Source organism: Brienomyrus brachyistius, chromosome 21, assembly GCF_023856365.1.
Source record: "Brienomyrus brachyistius isolate T26 chromosome 21, BBRACH_0.4, whole genome shotgun sequence".
Classification (NCBI taxonomy): domain Eukaryota; kingdom Metazoa; phylum Chordata; class Actinopteri; order Osteoglossiformes; family Mormyridae; genus Brienomyrus; species Brienomyrus brachyistius.
The window spans coordinates 7,493,689-7,512,200 of NC_064553.1; the positions used below are offsets into that span (position 1 = coordinate 7,493,689).

Sequence of the window (18,512 nt, forward strand, 5' to 3'; positions counted from 1 at the left end):
TACCCACCAGGTCTAATTGGCTCAGGATTGCTTTGTGTCCCTTCAGTACCTACAGGGTTTCATAAATATTGATTGATTATTGCTGGTACAGCGCATCTCCTGTGAAACTTACATAGTTGATTCAACATTTAGAGTTCTTTAAATATCTATTTTGTTTCCAATTAAATCATTCTGATTTTGCCCTAAACCTGTTGCAGGTGCAATGAATCACAAGTTTCCTGTAGCCCAGTTATCATGACAGATTACGTGTTCTACTGTAATAGAACCTCACTGCTCCATTCATGAATTATTTTAACTATTCAGAAGACTTCAGTATAATCACATTCATAATCAAGTGTTTACATATGGAAAAGTTCTTCAAAAATAACGTGAGTCTTCTACATTTTACTCAAGTCATATAAGCTCTTTATATGACCCTCAAAATAAACATACAGGTCATGTTAACAATGTGTCATTAGACGTTCAGTCTTTATTGATGGAAAATACGAATGACATACATTAATGTACAATCCATATTAAATGTGTGTCCTTTATGCATGTCAAATGCATATTAAGTTAATTAGTTTTTATATATAATTCTTTGAATCATGGACAATGGTTCCACACAACTAGAATGGGTTTTTTTTTGAAAAGGAAACATCCTTCACTTTGTTTACTGGGAATATCACATGAATTTACTCATGTCTAATTTAACCAAATGACTGTTGAAAGATCATACATATCTTTCATACGAATAATATATAAAAACAATATACATTTTGATTAAGAAACAACAAGCAATAAACATGTATTTCCCACTAATTTAATATGGATTTAATTTAATATCACGCATGGTAAAAAGTTCATGTAAAAAGTTACATATTTTTCCTATCAGCTTTTCCTTTGATTGCCTTATATGTCAAGTGTGTATGTTGGTATGAATGTGGCTATAATCGTACAAGAGACAAACACTGACTTATATAATGACAACACACATTTACAACAAACGAGTAAAATGCTTGATAGTTATAAACTATCAATACATGGTCCAAAGCTAACTAGGGAAAGTGTAACATTAATCAGCCTGAGTAACTGAAATCCTCGTCTACTAAGAAGGATTTTTGATCCTTCAGTTTTTTGACACAGAGCAGCACTGTGTCAATCTGACCTGTCTGCTGGAACTAGCAGAACAATTCCATCTAATATGTAACAGCCTTAAAGTTTCCATTTTCCCAGTTACTGATTGAATCGTGTACTACAGTATGAGAAGTGATTCCTCTGGAGAGCAGAACCAGAACATTTGGTTGTACTATCCACTTACCATGATGACGTTATTTCAAGAATGTTAGACTCTGTGTGGCCGCCTCTGACTGGATCTATTTTTTTTTTTTTTTTTTTTTGTAAATTCTGGCTACACAGCCATCTTCCTGGCAAAATAACTGGATATAATGATTCCCTTTTATAGGCCCTAATCGAATTTGTCAGAAACGGTTTTTTAAGTACAATTCAAACCAATAGCATATACAAACTTGGTTTTGCGTGTGGTACCTGTGTGCATCTGATATCCTGCCATTAGTGAGAAAACCTGCACTATGTCTACTTGAACTCATGGTTATATAGGGACCGTTTTTGCATGAAGACGTTCTTTAATTTCCCATATTTACAGTTAAATTGAATATTTTGAAGATTATTCGTGTTGGTGTCACATAAATCGTAATAAAAATATAACAATGCGGAACGATGTTTAAATGTGTAATGACGTTTAAAACTCAGAGCTACTAAAAACAAAGTCACCATTAATGCATGTAACTACTTGTATGGTGTTTGAAGATCTATTCATTATACTCACGTAAACAAGTTGGAAGACCTTCAGATTGGAAGGTCCACTGCCCATTACGACATGTTGCTTTTTTGGGGCCAGTCAATATGTAACCATGGTTACACTGATAAGTAGCTTCTATTTTATTAGTACTCTGGCTTATCAGAAATGCATTTGCCACAGCTGGAGGTGATCCACAAGATACAGCTAAAAATGGAAATATTAGTGTTACAAAAAAGCCAATTAATATAATATGATTTGGAATCCTACTTAAACATGGAAAATATGACGGGGGGGGGGGTTACACACTAGACAGGAGGGCTCACACATGGTAGGTCATTACACAACACTATGACACATCAGGATTACACATACACACAGGTAAGGGAACACATGATACTCAGGAGCACAAATGTTTATGCTAAATACATACAGCTACTTACAAAACAATTACAAGGACTAAGTACACGGCCTGCAAGCGTGCCAGGATACACTAATCACACTGGTTCTACAATATTTCTCCCAGCCCTTTAACTATGTTGTACAGTTAAATTTGTTGACCAGGGGAGGGGGGAATTGTGAGGGGTGTGGTGGTGATTTCTAATAAGTTCTATGTAAGCTACTCATTGGTGACCACTGGACCACCACTTGCCTACAGCTCCACCCAACACCAACGTGTTGATGAACAGCCAGATACAGGCTCCGCCCCTAATCAACCGTGCTTGGGAGCCACCCGTTTGGAAGGATCCTCCAGAACAGTGAGTGAAGGACCAGCATTAAGGTCAGCTTCCTCGCAAGGAGAGCAGCGCTGCTCAGACAAGTGACCCCTCGAGACCGGAGAACCTGAACACCAGTTTGTTTGACCTCCCAACTTTCAGAGAAACCTGGGGATGGATTAAGGGACCCGGACCTGGACTGACCAACCCCTATCTTTCAATGTGCCTTATGTTGAAGTGTATTACTTATTATATACCAGCCTCTCCTGGCTGAGACCTGCGAGGATCTGTTGTTTGCTTGTGTCTGTACACCCAACCACAATACTCACGTGAACAAACTGGACTGGCAGTCCATTGTCCATTATTACAGGTTACTTTGCTGTTCCCATTCAATTCATACCCTTCGTCACACCGATAAGAAATTTCCTTTTGATTCTGTTTAACCACAGTTGCATGTTCTACTGCTACAGGAGCTCCACACTTTTCTCCTAAATGGAAGGAAAAATGTTATCATTAGCGATCTTGTAAGATTTTGATTATTTGGGTTATTTAGTCAATAAGAATGTAGCATTTGCGACTAAATAAGTCAGATGTTTTCTTTAGTAATGAATGCTGTTGGTCACAGTCATGCCTTACAAGTCTATATACTGTTAACTCAAACCCGACAACCCATTGAGGAAGGGAGAGAGAAAGAGAATGTGAGAGAGTAGGAGAGAGGGCGAAATCCCTAAGTAGCTTCTCATGATAGGCTTAAAAGTCAATGTTTGAGGTCTTACAATCTCCCCAATCGTCATCAATCCATCAATCATTCTGCCCCCTAGAGGACCCCTCAAGAACAGCAACACAATATGAAACTATTGACCATAGAACGACACCAGGACACTACCTATGATGCCTTGAAGACTTAACATAGAAACGAACATGGAGAAACAAGATCATGGTTTTACATTGCGGACATTGAGGTGTTGTCAAAACAGAAACCCAAAGATACTCATAGAGCACGTCACTCCCATTTACAGAGCTGGGAGAATCCATGGAAGCAACGTCAGCAATCCCACCCAGACACTGAAATCTTTTAAATCTTTTATGGAAATAATGGATGTCATGCTCTTTAGGCCGAGGAGGTAACGGGCCATCGCAATTGTTACTAGGGGTGTAACAGTTCATTGATTCTAATTGATATATTGATTGATAAGTTGACAATGCACTGTAATTGATTCAATTAAGAAATATCCACCCCATGACCCAGTAGGACAAGCGGTTTGGAAAATGGATAAATGGATGGATGGATGGAAGAAATATCCATTCATAAACTAAATCTGTGAAAAAAATCTCACACAAAGCAATCTAGAGACTCACCATTGTAGAGATTGGAGACCACATTACTGTACATTTTATGTAGTTCAGTACAACTATGTTCCTAAGTTTTGAAAGCAAGTCATACAAATCCCCAAATTATTTTTTGTTGTTAAAGTATGAATACCAGACAATGTTTCTTGTGCACACATTTCTGTGTTTTGATAGTTTTTTTTTATTCTAAAACACTTAATATAGTTTAAGATATTCTGCTATTAAAATGAAACATTTAGAACTATTGTTATATCTTTTTGAATTGAAATTAATTCCACTAAACTCAACTTGTGTTTCACTGTATTCAAAATATTCATCATGCATTACTGAACATAACTGAATTGTATCGGATTGCAGTAACATTTCAGATATCGCCCGATATGGAATCTATTACTTACAAAATAGAATCGTATCGTGCCAAAACGTACGATTCACACCTGTGATTGTTACCAAAGTAAAGTCCAAAAGCCAGCATCTGTCATGGTATAAGGATATGTTAACATTGTCGGCTTTTATTTCCCCACTGGTTATATCCATCTACTTACAAAAATGATGATTTCCATCCATTGACGTATAATTACTTTGTTTGTCACTCAAATAGAACAACAATCACAATAGGTATTAAATCAATGACATAATTTAAAAATAAATCCCAGTATGACTCAAAGTGGTGGGTGATGCCCAGCTAATTTTAGCTGTTGCATTGCAATAAATGCAGAAACAAAATCAATCATCCATCCATCCATCCATCCATCAGTAAAGGGTGACGGGGTTAGTCTGGAGCTTATTCTAGTCCTGAAGCATTTGGCAGGGAACACCCTTAATGGGATACCTGTCCATTGCAGGGCAAACACACAATCTTTCCCATTTGCACACACACTAAGAAATTTCACTTAATTGCAATGTCTTTGTAGCAAGACGTTCAATGTCAAAAGACTTAATAAATAGTACTTACTCTCTACACATCGAGGGATTGGGCTCCATTCTCCATTATGACAATCAATTTCTTTATCCCCTTGAATTTCATATGATTCACGACAGGCAACGGTTAATGTAGATTCGTCACGGTATGTCTTCTGCCATTTGGCCAAAATTAATCCATCTTTTACATGAGGTGGAGGAGCACAGTCTTTACAGTATGCTGTTCAGAGGAAATACAACTGGAGTAAATTTGAACACTTCGGTTTCTTTACATTTTCTTTTTATTCATAATAGTATATAACACAAATTGTCATTTTATAATTTTGACGATATATGCAGGACAATCAATGATTCACATCTTAAATGGGGAACTCTTACCACTTTGAAGTACTGAAGATGAAACGCAAAGCGCAAGGAATGCACATAATTGTATAACTCCCATTTTATTCCGAATTCAACTTGTTCTTGATGCTTCTTAAGATGCGTCACAGATCTGTGACCTGCCAGTGAAATCAATGAAGCTTAAATACCTCGAAAGGTTAATCATTTACTGCTATTTAAACAGAACTGTATTCGCAGGAATGAACTGTTGCCAAATGTTACCCTACAGCAACACATGATTCAGTATCTGTCACTTGTAGATGTACTTATTAAAATATGCACATCATATTATACTGAACGGTCTTCATCCTGTGATGATATCTGTGATGGTACCTTGTTTTGCTTATGGATCGAGTCAATAAATAAATAAGGAGAATCAGTTACAAGCAGAAAACTATTTTGGAGTATTAAGTAATAAAAGGCCCTCAGGGCCCCCCAGGACTGTCCATGTTTCTCCCTCCCAGCTCCCTGTCAGAAAGTCCAGATTTTTGCTTTCCCAAAAAACGCGGACTGTCTGGAGACCCCCGAGGACTATGTTGAGAAACCCTGGTCTACATATTTTAAATAACGAAACACACTTTTAAAGTACGGCATAAAACTCGTGCATGCAGTGTTTTTGATCAAATATCAACATGTACAGTGTGTGAAAGTCGCCATTGTGATTCCTTATAGTACATTTGCAGTAGATTTTAAACCTTTTTTTATACAGAAGATGATCATACAGATCAATGGTAGCCGAGTGGATCTGATCTCAGCAGGGTTTAGATCAGCTCTGCAGTGGCATTACTTCTACTCATTGGTAGAGGATTAGTGTAGAGGGTCTCAGATAGTGTGCTGTTCAAGAGGCAGAGCAATGTTAGGAAGGTTCAAAGGTCAGACATGCAACAATTTTGGAAGCTATCAGATATCTGTCTTTCCTCTAATACTGTGGTACCTCTTGAGAAACTCTGTACCACAGTGTTCCTGAATTGTTGGCTAGCCAATACGAAATGTATGTCAGATTATTATTCAAATGTTAAAAATATATAAGAAAACTGATGCATCAGATTACGGCTAAATAATTATTGAACGATCGTCACCAAGTCAATCAGCGGACGTTGTCAGTCATGTTCGATCATGTCATGCTGAGTTTGACCCTTGGGTGACATTCATGTGGTGAGTTTTTGTTTAAAATGCATCACTTATGAGACTTAGAACGATGGGAATATTGTAGGGGTAACATTCAATTAACTTGCTATAGTGTTAAAATACATGGAATTACAGATAGCAAAATGGCTTTAGGTTTCTGCTTGAAAATGTGAAGCACTTAGTGTCAAAAATGTGCTTTGAAAGTTTCACAGATTTTTACCTTCTCACAGAATGCAAGGTTGGGCCTCTTCTAGCAATTTGCCCTGCGAGACATTGTTGATGATACTAAACTAACCCTAAAATAAAGTATCTTGTTGTAATTAACCTTTGTCAACTAAATTTGTCCTAAGGAAACAAGCAGTGAATAATTATCCGTATCCAAGGTCAGAAGAAATTACAGCTTTAACACACTGTAGCTGAGGACTTGCTGTACGTTTTCCCAGTTTTTACTTTAATTTTCTTCTGCCGTTGAAAATCATGTATTTAGGTGAATGAGCCTCTCTAAGTTTTCCCGGGATGCAGGCTGGGGGGTTAAAGATGTTTCACCATTCAGTTTGTAACAGGTTCATATCGGTGTGCTGATAGGATAAGTCAATCTAAGGACATCATCTCCTCAACCTGCTCAAACACACACTTTGCCAGACACAACGTCTGGGTGATTTACAAATAAATATAAACACAGTCCTGCTCTGGCAAAGACTGTCACCGGGCAAAGGCTACAAGGTGTTAAACATCACTTCTGGGAACAAATGAACAAAAATCTATTAAGCACACAATATGTCTGCTGGCTTTCAGCCTTTCACTAAATAGCAAGGTCATAGTCCGCTGCTGTGGACTGTTGACTATGTTCCTGTAAACAGCTGCTGACTGTACGCTGTAACATTCTGTGTGGACGTTCACAAGTGAATAATCCATCAGCATGGATCCATCTTTGCTTCTGGCTGATGTCCTGTTTCATTTTGTTGTCGCATTCCTGAGTCACGGTGCATCTTTGGCTCCCTCACCTGCAGGTACACGGACCTGTGCAGGATTCTAGAACACAATGCAACCCGCCCACTACAACACTTATCTAATATTAATTGCTCATTGTGGATCATTCGCTCTGTAGGAGACAGATTACTTCTTGTCAATGACATGGGCACTTGCCTCAAACTCTAACCTTACAGAGACCTGGCTTTGATCCACATACACCAACTCTAGTTTTAGTCTCCAGTCAGGTTTAATTAATAACTATGATGTAGTCACTCAGTTTTCTTGTGGGGGGGGGAGGCAAAACTCCATCGATAAAATTTGTCGAGCGGGGGAATCATTTATATCCCAATTAGCCACTCTGGCATAAGACCAGCAGATGCAAGCAATATTAAAATTGTGGTGCAACATTTTTTTGATCATATTTTTTTAATGCGATATCTTTAGAACTTATAGGTGTCTGTAGTTAGTCTGCAGAAATCACGCATAGGCACTCACAGGCATATGTGTTAACAACAATCAACATATCATTTGAAAATACGATCAAAATACGGTATACCGAGGTATGCCTGTATGACATGATGGTATGAATAATTAGCAAAATTAAGTGTGATGGAAAACAACACAAACATTTAAATGGTGAGTAAATGTAACATTATCTACACAAACCCAACGAGCCATCGACGTTGGCTTGGGCGGGATTTAATTCGACGTGGTGTGCCAAAAATTCTACGATATATCGTAATACCGCCCAAGTCAATGTTTTTAAGAAAATGGAAAGAAGGGATGAAGACAGACATGAATATTCATCGGTAATGTGGCTGTCAACTTCAGAATGATCACATTATTCATACCGGACACTTTTTTCCACCGATATTCAGGTCAGTGTTTCACATTCCTCCAGTTAACTGCTTCTAGCTCTTCTTAGCGGTCAGGCAGCATGATGTGCTAGTAGCCATTTCAAAGTGTTATTTCATTCAGTCATAAAACACACTTTAAATATCTGTGCACAGCAAGCAGGCCAGGAAAAAGAAGAGTTAAGTGGGCCGAGGCCAGAGGCCGTCAGCAGGCCATCCCGACCCCAGCTGAATCCCCCACCTTTAGTATCATACAGAAACTGTGGGGCTCTGGGTCTGGAGGCAACCTGGCAGCAATTTTTCTTTACTCCTAACCAACAAACTGAAAATCATAAAATACTGTACAAAATTTAAAGCTACGCTACTTCAAAATGGGGTCTGATGTGTCCATCTACATCTGCATCGTATGCAGACTGCCTGGATCATACTCATCGTACGCAGACTGCCTGGATCATACTCATCGTACGCAGACTGCCTGGATCATACTCATCGTACGCAGACTGCCTGGATCATACTCATCGTACGCAGACAGTTATTAATTTAGATACTATAATACTTTCAACATACAGCTAGATTTCAACATACATGTGGACATACAGACTGCTGCATTCATCAAACGTTTCTTGTCCTTCTTGGACTTAGCAGCAGGTCACAGGACCCAATGCACATCATACACTAGAATTGATCAGCACTCGCAGAGTAAATGCGGAGTATGTGTTATGACCTATGATTTATAAATGTGGAAAGTAATACAAGCTTCATTTCCAGTGCAAATGTTAAAGTCATGCATGCGTTTAATACTGTGATTAGTCGGGGTTTGAATGAAACGATACCTCTGAAAAATAAAATTGTCAAAACCAACAGACATTTCCTGTAGTTCAACGATCGCACACACACTCACAAACAGGAATGCTGTAGATTAGAGCACAAACGGAAGTCAGGGGGGTTAGTGATGGTCTGTACAAGCAAGCCCTACATAGGCCTATTACTCTAACCTTGATCGCAAAAGAATTAACCCTCACTACCTTTTTCAGACAATAACTTACCTAATAAATAAGGCTGAACCTCTACTATCAAGTAATACTGGTACTGAACATTTTATGGACCACTTTAACAATAAAATTAGCAACATTAAGCTTCAAACATGTTCATAAGGCCACAAATAAGTCTAACGCGAACACAACATGTGCACCCTTAACTTCACAGGTCGGCTGAGGATCGCCATAAAGTTAGAGCACATCCTCCAGTCCCCTTTTTATAAGATTGGGACCACCATCCCAGTCTGCCAATCTGCCAAAGGCAACTGTCTCCAACCTCCACACTATGTAAAAGAGGCGTGTCAGCCAAGATGGGTCAACAACATCAAAAGCTGTTCTGGGGCTCAGGGAGAAGAGAAGAGTATTTGACTACTTCAGTGACCTCAGCCTTAGAGATGGACAAGTCCTCCTCTGAGTCTTCCAGCTCTACTTCCTCCAAGGAAGGAGCATCAGTGGGATTCAGGAGGTCCTCGAAATACTTAATGCAATAAGGAACATGTTTTATAATTATTTTGGTTCAATTGATTCATAGGTCTTTAAAGATAAACAGAAATTATAAAAAAAAAAGTATATTTCTTTGTACAATTACTTCTGCCAATTGCATCTTGGCATATATTACAGAATGTGTGAGTGTTCAGCTCAGTGCATCTACCGAATGTTAAAAATATACTTGCAATTAGTATTTTACACTCATTTTAAAACTGTATACTCACCATAAACTTCTTATATGGTTTCAGACTTCAACATGATGCCTACTCAGTTTAACACATCGCACAAGCATAACATTCTCACCGGCTGTCCCTGGATATTACTAACCATGTAAGCACATAAATCATCCTTTGGACCTTTGGCAAAGCAAAGTGGAAGCTAATTCCCCCTGATGCCAGTCATGTGACCTGTGACTCGGCTGATCTCTTAACAACTTCATCAGTCTTGTTCATTCTGTGCCTCTGTCTTGCAGGAGCAGCTCTTTGTTACGCTGTCTTGCCTCTACACCCCCAAGTGCTCACAAAGAGCCATACATCTCCAATGATCGGCACTGAAAGACAAGGACTTTCTTAGGGCAGTTTCCTGGTCCACATAAACAACGGCCCTCAGGGAAAATGGCCGGTCCATCCATGGATGTACAGATACAGGCTACAAATGCAAACACGTGGTTTTAACTGCTTATTATCTCTGTTAGTAGTATATACAGGAAGATGGAATTGCCTGCTAGGCATTGCTGCCGGTTGCACCTCCTCCGGTGTCCATGGGTCAATTTCAGGGTCATCAGCCAGGAACCACCGATCAACAACGTTTCGCTCCTTTAATCCTGGAACATTTCCTGGTGGTGGAGCAGTGACAGGGACGTCTCCCTGTCACCCCTGCAGCTGATTGGTGTTTCCCCTGCGGCTGTTAGTGAGGTTAGTTGTTTCCCCAGCACTTGTCCTTCCTACCCTTCTCAGCCTCCTCTCCCAGCTCTTTGACTGCCTTCTTTAGGTTCCCTCCTACGTCCCTCAGAAGGCGAGTGATTGACAGCCCTACGTAGCCTCGGCATCCAACCTCCACTGGATACATGGTAGTCTTCCAGCCCACCATCCTGCACTCAGCAGCCAGCTCTGAGTACTTGGCCTTTTTTCGCAGGTAGGCAGCCTCGATCCCCTCCTCTGCTGGTATCGTGAGCTCGATGAGGAGCACGGATTTCACTTTTGTGGACCACGCCACTATGTGAGGGCGGAGAGATGTAGTAGTGATCTCGGTTGGGAAGCAGAGCTGCCTGTCGAGGTCAACTCTCATGTTCCACTCCTGGTCGGGGGAAATCGGCCTAGTTGATTCCTTTGGCCTAGTATTCCTTCTCCCCCCACCTTCCACGACAAAGCTGCCGCGGCTGTGGTTCTCTGCAGGTGGTACCCCTTTGCTACCCTGTCGCCGGCTCTCCAGCACCTCTGCTAACTTGCTTAGCACCTGGTCGTGACACCATCTACAATGTCCTTGGGAGAGCGCGATCTTACAACCTGACAAGATGTGCTGGAGGTTTGCATTGGGGGGTGTTGCAGAGCGTGCAGCATTCCTCGCTCCCGAACCACAGGTGAAGGTTCCTAGGACAGAGAAGCGTGTCATATGTTGCGCGGATGAGGAAGCTGAGCCTTGCCTGCGGGATCTTCTACATGTATGTAGGAATGAACTTTAAAGTTTCACTGAAATATTGCCCATCACTGACTGGGCAAAAATGGACGATGGCTAGTCACTGCTGTCTTCTGGTGATTTATACAGAACACGTTCCCTCATGTGGCCAGTGGGGGTACTGCATTTTTGCACAGCAGCCTGCTCTGAGATAAACTGAACATACACAGCCTTAAGGTTAAGTCAAAAACACTACTACAGTCATATACCTGAACCCAAACTCTCTATATTGCTTGCTGTATTATATAAAACTTCACTGCACAGTTGTAACTTATAGCTGATTTTTTTTCTGTAGCAATACCATATCTGCAATTTTACATTTACATATATAACACTGTGCAAAAATCTTTGGCAGTTAAAAATAAATGTTTAAATGATCTTCATGTTGGTGTGAAATTATGATGTCTATAAAAGTGTCTCAGTTTAGCAATTTCAAAACCTCTCCAAGAGTCACCCCAGCAGCCCATACAATACACTGATGCATTTTGTGACTCGATCACCAGCGCACCATGGGTCACGATGGGACTGGGAGATGGAGACAATCCAGGGAGCAGCTTTCAGACACTGGGGAAACTTATGAAGAGACAGGACTGCATGAGGTCAAAACAGAGGTACGTAGGACAGACTAACACGCAGGAACATGGGCTGATCTACACACAGGTGTAGGTGGGGTGAACGGAAATGAAAATCACCAAAGGCGAAAGCAAGTAAACCAGCAGAAACAGCCACAGCACCCACATCTACATCCACAACGATAAACACACACACACACACACACACACACACACACACACACACACACACACACACACAACGTAACGAGTTCTACATGAGGGGCAGACGCGGGCCATGACGATTAACAAAACAATAGAGCTGGAAATAATGAATGACAAGACGCAGGTGAGAGTCATTATCACTTAACAGTCAGGACTCAGACGCTAGGAACAGGATGATAGACAAGGCAGCACAGGGACCGGTACTGACACCATGTTTGGCTAATCAATAGTGCGTTAATTCATTAACTTAGTTAAATAACCCAACATAAGAGAGCTGGTGGTGAAATGTAATAAATACATGGAACGGCTGGGGTGCCCCTGAGGAGAGGTTAGGGAGCTGAAGTGGAACTCTTCAAGCCATCCAACACGATAGCAGTAACGTTATTGGACAACAGGAGAAATTCTTGCAATTTTTAAATTGTGTGTTTTTTCCCTTGAGCAAGGCACTTAACCCCCCAGCTGCAGATGTACTGCATGCTGCACTGCACTTCACTGGACCCTGTGCTGTGACCCCCCCCCCAAGCTTTCTCTGACATGTCTGTGTGCCTCATGGAGAGCAAGATGAGGTAGGAGACAGGGACTAATAAAGTATCGCTATTCTGTTCTGTTCTGTTCTGTTCTGTTCTATTCTGTTCTGTTCTGTTCTATTCTGATCTATTCTATTCTATTATGTTCTATTCTATTCTATTCTATAAACCAGGAACCACAGAGAGCAACAACAAAAACAAACACAACTTTACAAACCGAATGATGTATAACAACAAATAATTGGTGAAGCCGATATATTAACTAGAGCTTATATGTTGGAATAGATTTCCCAGACTCTAGCAGTATTTTCCAGAGCTTTGGAGATACAGATTAAGGTTTGATGATCTTTCTCAGTAAACCTCAGCATCTCTGGTACCTGTGCAACGTTTTTTTTTTTTTTTCCCCTGTTGAAAACAACATTCGTTCTGCTTCTCAAACTGTGCTGCGGGACTTAAGTGGTTCCTGTACACATTTCATAAATGCTGCCATTTCCCCGGTGAGACTCTTAAGACGATCTGCTAATTTCAGAGGCCATGCACTGAGTCATTCGGCTGCCTGAAATCATTTCCATATTTGGAGTAATATCAGGATGTGAATCCCAACCCCCCCACGTGTCAATTACTTATAAAGACAAATTAGGGCAAGCGGTGGTCCTGCACCGAATGTCTTTAAAGATAAGAAGGTTTACTTTGAAGATGGGAAATAAAAATAAGGGGTGGAGGGAAGGCTGCTAACCCCAGCAGCGATGGATTCCACCATGCTGGTTCCAGCACTGCGCTTATGGGCTGCTTGGTTAATAGCGAGGCACTCCGTGTGAGGAATGTTAAATGCACAGGGTTGGTGGACAATCAGCTAGGTGCTGGGAAGCCTTCCAGGGAGCATGAAGACAGAACGCCCCCCACAAGCAGGGAGAACGATGCGGAAAGTGCGTTACAGATTCTGCCCAGGATGAGTGCCAGCAATCAGCAGCCTCAATCTGGCACTTCTGGGTGCCTCCCTCTGGGGGCCACTTTTAGCTGGAGCTTCTTTTAAATGTGTTTTTCCCCCCTCCCTTTTCTCACTTTAAGTGGTGCCAGACTTCTACGCTGCGTACAGGGAGCACTTCCGAATAAACATTAAGGTCCCTTTGTATCACGCTAGAAGCGGCCTGTTCTAGATTTGTCCTGACCCGTGACAAAGTGTAAACATTTAAAGTCTTACTCTGCTTAGAAAACTTCATCTCTCTATTTTATGCTCAGATTCTCAAAGCAGAGAATAAAATTCATGTGTAATTGCAGGTAAGACAGAAACGGCCTGTTCTACTAAAATTCAGTGCCATCTGAAAACTGGAAATTGACAGGTATAGTTTCTTCATAATCACGCGATACCTGATTTAATTCGTTTGCTATTCCTCTACAGCTGTGCTGCCCGGGTCCGGCAGGGCCAGAATCCAACACAGTTTGCAGATTTCCTTGCTCAACACATGCCTTAATCAGCTAATTAGCAGGTTTAGAGGGTGTGTTTGAACAGGGAAATGTGCAAACTGCGTTGGATTCTGGCCCTCTAGGACCAAAATCGGGGAACTCTAAGGCATCCTGACAGTACCGTACAAAAGAGAAACTGGAGGCCTGTCATGGCGGTCTTTACACAGCAGAGGGCAGTAGAGACAGCAGCAGGAAATCCAAAGGTGCACTAAAGTGCTTCCACATGACCTGCTCGGTGACGGAGTGATGACTTTGTATTGTGTGACAATGAATCGTCAGCTGATGTGCAGATTTAATATTGTAGCAATCTTAACATGCATAAAATATGCGGAAACTTCACATTTTACTGGTTGTTTCCAAAACCGAACTGCAGGTATCTCAAATATGAGATAAGGAAGATTAACATATATTAAAAAATCCATTCCTTAGAAATATGCATATAATAAATTTATAACATTTTCTGATTTTATGCATTTCAAAAGGATACGTAAAATAGATTGAGTCAATTCAGAATAATGATTCATATGACTCTCATGCTACAGTTTATTAATGATAGCATGAAAATATGCTAAACAGTCTATTAACTTTATATAAACTTACAAACGTATTTATAACGTGCAACATTTTGGCCTCTAGCATAGCCCTTAAACCGATATTACTCCAGCGCCGAGGACTGTCTGACTCTCCTCTGTCTCAAAAATGTACATCGCTTTGGCTAAAAGCATTTGCTATAAGTAAATAAAGGAATACGTCACTTGCTCAAATCTTTTCACCTTATAAATTTGGGTTCTTTATAAGCATACCATCTCCCCCAGTGAGGTGATAATTGATTGAAATGACTTTGAAATCGTTACTGATATTTGTTCATTATGTTGTGCTGCATTGTATTTTGGTACGTCTGAGAAGCACGCGATGCATGGCAGAGTAGATCCAACAGGGGGCGCCAATCACCGATATTTACCTCTTCGTCCACAAAGGACAATTCAGAGTCACGAAATCAGCCGCACTGCATGTTTCGGACTGTGAGAGAAAACTGGAGTACGGAAAGGAACGACGCACAAGCTCAGCCAGAGGAGCAGACCGGGACCCAGTGCAGGGGCTGCACCGCAATCTGCTGTCCTCTTGATGGAATGTCATTCACAGTACATTACCCATTTAGTTGTACTTCCAGCATAATGTTGGGAAGTGGGTGGAAATATGTTTCTCACTCTGCAAAAATATAAAAATAAAAACCTAAACTGAGCATGTGCCTAAAAGGCAACAGATTGCGAGAACCTGCGGGCCAATGCGGCAATTTTCCAGTTCGGCAGCATTTGAATTCGCAATTAAACACAATCTTAATGTGTCTGTACTAAAATCATCTCCGATTCATTCTCCCATCTTCCATCTCAGATATTCCAGAATTTAAGCAAACTTTCAGTACTCATGAGAATGATGTTTTAAACAACTCAGTTGTTCGGCCGAACAAATTCATCCTCCAAGCTACGCTAATATTCCTTATAATAATATTCCAACTGTTACATTCTAATCCATTATCTCTGTATAATAGCATATATTAAATAAGACAGGATGTAGATCTGGACATATAAGAGCGTTAGCAAACAAACATGAAGTGACATTATGTTAGACTAAGGCTAACTTGTACTTATCCATCTACTCGTTTGTTAAAGGCATTTCAGACTTTACAGATCTTGTCCACTAAGTAATGTTCGCTTACATTTTCAGCAGGCGGCGTTGATTTTGCACAAAACTACTGTACATGCAGTTTAATTGACCCATTTATTCCAACACTCTGTAAATTGTAATTATAATTTGACAAATATTCTTTTGGTGGGAGGTCTGTATAGAGAAGTTGTTTATACTGGAAATTTGATATTTAACACGGTGCGTTTAACTGAAGTATTTGCATGTCCTATATTTACCTTTATTATCTGTACATTATAGAAAATGTATCTTATATAACACAAAGAGTTCAATGCATTGATAACTGAGATAATTGCATGACTACACATGCTTGATGGCTAGAGATCCTGGCGAACATGCTATCCGGATTATTAATTAGGAGCGCTGGAGAATTACTGCCATGGTTCATTGCCCCACTAACACAGTTAGACACACCGACAGAATCCCACAATGACTCAAGTAGCACACACTGTACTTCACAGGAAGTCAGTTATTGTTTAAACTGTCATCCTCTCTCTCTCTCTCTCTCTCTCTCTCTCTCTCTCACACACACACACACACACACACACACACACACACACACGTTTTTATTCATATCTTTATGTGGACTCCCCATTAATTTCTACGGGAAAAACCCTAATCCCAGCAATGACAACCCTAACCCTAACATTAACCATAAGTAACCAGACAAAATGCAACACATTTGACATTTTATAGTGTTTGATTGCAGCTGCAGATTTTTACAAACTGTGGTTCCCTTTGTGGGGACCAAAAAATATATATAATTTATTAGAAATAACAGGTTTTTTATCACATTGTGGGGTCATATAATATATACAAGGGCGCAGTTTTAATTAACACGTTTCATAAACCTCATGCTATCTGATTTGCTGAGGAGGTACATAATTAATGTGTGAAACTTTTGGGTTGCTGTATCCTGTCATATCCTACTTCCCCCAGCTTTGCTCAATTTACTCCCCTTAAAACGCCCCCTGAAGTGGCTGAATTGGCACAATTTAGTCAGTGGGGATCAAACTTCCTGCTTTGAGCTGACTGACAGCTTATGTTCTGCTTGCAGTGCTTCTTATGATGTGCTAAACCGCACGCCGTGAGTTCAGTTCCAGGCATGGAATCGTGATTAATAAGCCAACGTCAGGCTGCTACATCCAACACGTTATTTAGACCGACATTCAGTCGAAGCTCTGAGACGCCGCCTTAGCTGTTCGTGCTGTGCAACACGACGCTTAAGAGACTCAAATGATCTGCTGATCTTTGGCGTGTCCTCCAGAGCCTGCATGGTGACTGCGAATGACGAGGGTCACGTGACCGTGGAGGCAAACCGCATGGCTGATGTCAAAACTAGCGTCAATGTTCAAATGTTATTCAGGTAGAAGCTGTGGCACCTACGGGATTGGCGTGACCGTCAGAGGGCAGTTATATTTAAGGCGGTGGGCGTGTCTCGGTCTCTCTTCTACGGTTCTGCTTAGAAAATTAAATGAAATTCAGGCACTCTTCACTTAAGGACTTAACCGTTTAACGACCGTCCGGACCTGCGACCCGCTCTCCGACCAGTCGGTATTGTATGCTGTACGAGAGCTTCGGTCGTGGAAACGGCAGCGCGGCATCTCAGCATCGAACATCTCACTTCGCATCACCCGTTCTAAATCTGTGTCGTTCCCGCAATTTTTTAGTACATCATTTTTGCTGAGTGTCTGTTTATGTTCGTTAGTTTTCGTTAAACCTTTCCTTTATTCAGAATAAATAACGATTACCTCTATTTACAGTATGCAAACCTAAGTGAGGTATATTTCATCTGATCTCAATTCTTATGCTTGAAATATCAGTGAGAGACGGCTCCTCGCTTATTGACAAATTCACTTGACGACCTATAGTCACAGGAACATATCTCGGTCGTTAAATGAGGAGTGCCTGTAATCCATATTTCATTTTTATTTTTTTGATGTGGGTTGTCAACAGGGGTGGCTATATATTTAATAGAGAAGGGCATGGCCACCCCCCAATCACCCCGAAGATCTGACACTGGGTAGGAGACCATGCAGAGATTACGGATTTTATTGCATTGAAGAAAACAACCATTTCAGACCTATGTGAGAGGAATAGGTTGCTGTCTGGGATGGTCCGAACATCTTCAATAGAAGAGATAACATCTATCAAGGAAACTGAAAAATAATCATTTATGCAGTTTTTTTGTGCTAGCCACTGGATTCACAGCAGTTGTATGTGCTCATAAGTAAGGGTAGTAAAAAGTAAGAAAAAAAAACTGAAATACTGGACATGTATCTATAGATTTGGAAAATATGGATGTTTCAGAAGATGAGAAAAGCTGGTTATCCAAATCAGGAGCATTTGAAGGCATGCAGGTAGAGGCAGTGCTGGGGGGGGGGGGGGGGGGCAGAGACAGTGGGGGTGGGGGGAGATGTTGAGCCACATGAAAGAGTAGGAGAAAAACCAGTCTTTGGTGTGCCTGTTGCCCTGGCAACCTTGTCACGTCGAAACAGTGAATTTAATTCTCCAGATACCAATGGACTGCCCAATATAATGGCTTTTGAAGGGGCAAGATCCATTGGCAACATCTCTTGTATATAGAAAACACTTAGTATATTGGGTTTTCATTCCTTTGGTGAAGTCTGATCGAATCTGGTGGCAGGGTGATCAAGTTGGGGTGGTGCAGGGAGATGGCAGTTATTGCAGTGGGCCAAAAGAATCCAGCCTCTTCTGTGC

General features: G+C 40.9%; 1 protein-coding gene and 1 long non-coding RNA gene across 6 annotated transcripts in view; both read right to left on the bottom strand.

The window, feature by feature from the left end:
- LOC125717086 (complement factor H-like) overlaps positions 1–5,285 on the bottom strand; it is a 24,576-nt gene extending 19,291 nt beyond the window's left edge. For 4 of the 5 annotated variants that reach the window (XM_048990055.1, XM_048990052.1, XM_048990056.1 and 1 more), the window contains exons 1-5: positions 5,164–5,285; positions 4,820–5,005; positions 2,844–3,002; positions 1,829–2,005; positions 8–49 (exon numbers count right to left, since the gene is read on the bottom strand). In XM_048990055.1, the coding sequence (XP_048846012.1) occupies positions 8–49; positions 1,829–2,005; positions 2,844–3,002; positions 4,820–5,005; positions 5,164–5,227 (628 nt within the window). In that variant the 5' untranslated portion in view covers positions 5,228–5,285. The remainder of the gene's footprint in view (positions 1–7; positions 50–1,828; positions 2,006–2,843; positions 3,003–4,819; positions 5,006–5,163) is intronic. The other variant, XM_048990057.1, reaches the window with a different exon arrangement.
- A 5,764-nt stretch (positions 5,286–11,049) lies between these two features.
- LOC125717088 (uncharacterized) overlaps positions 11,050–18,512 on the bottom strand; it is a 63,026-nt gene continuing 55,563 nt past the window's right edge. Inside the window, exon 3 of the long non-coding RNA XR_007384473.1 lies at positions 11,050–11,235. This is a non-coding gene — a long non-coding RNA (uncharacterized LOC125717088). The remainder of the gene's footprint in view (positions 11,236–18,512) is intronic.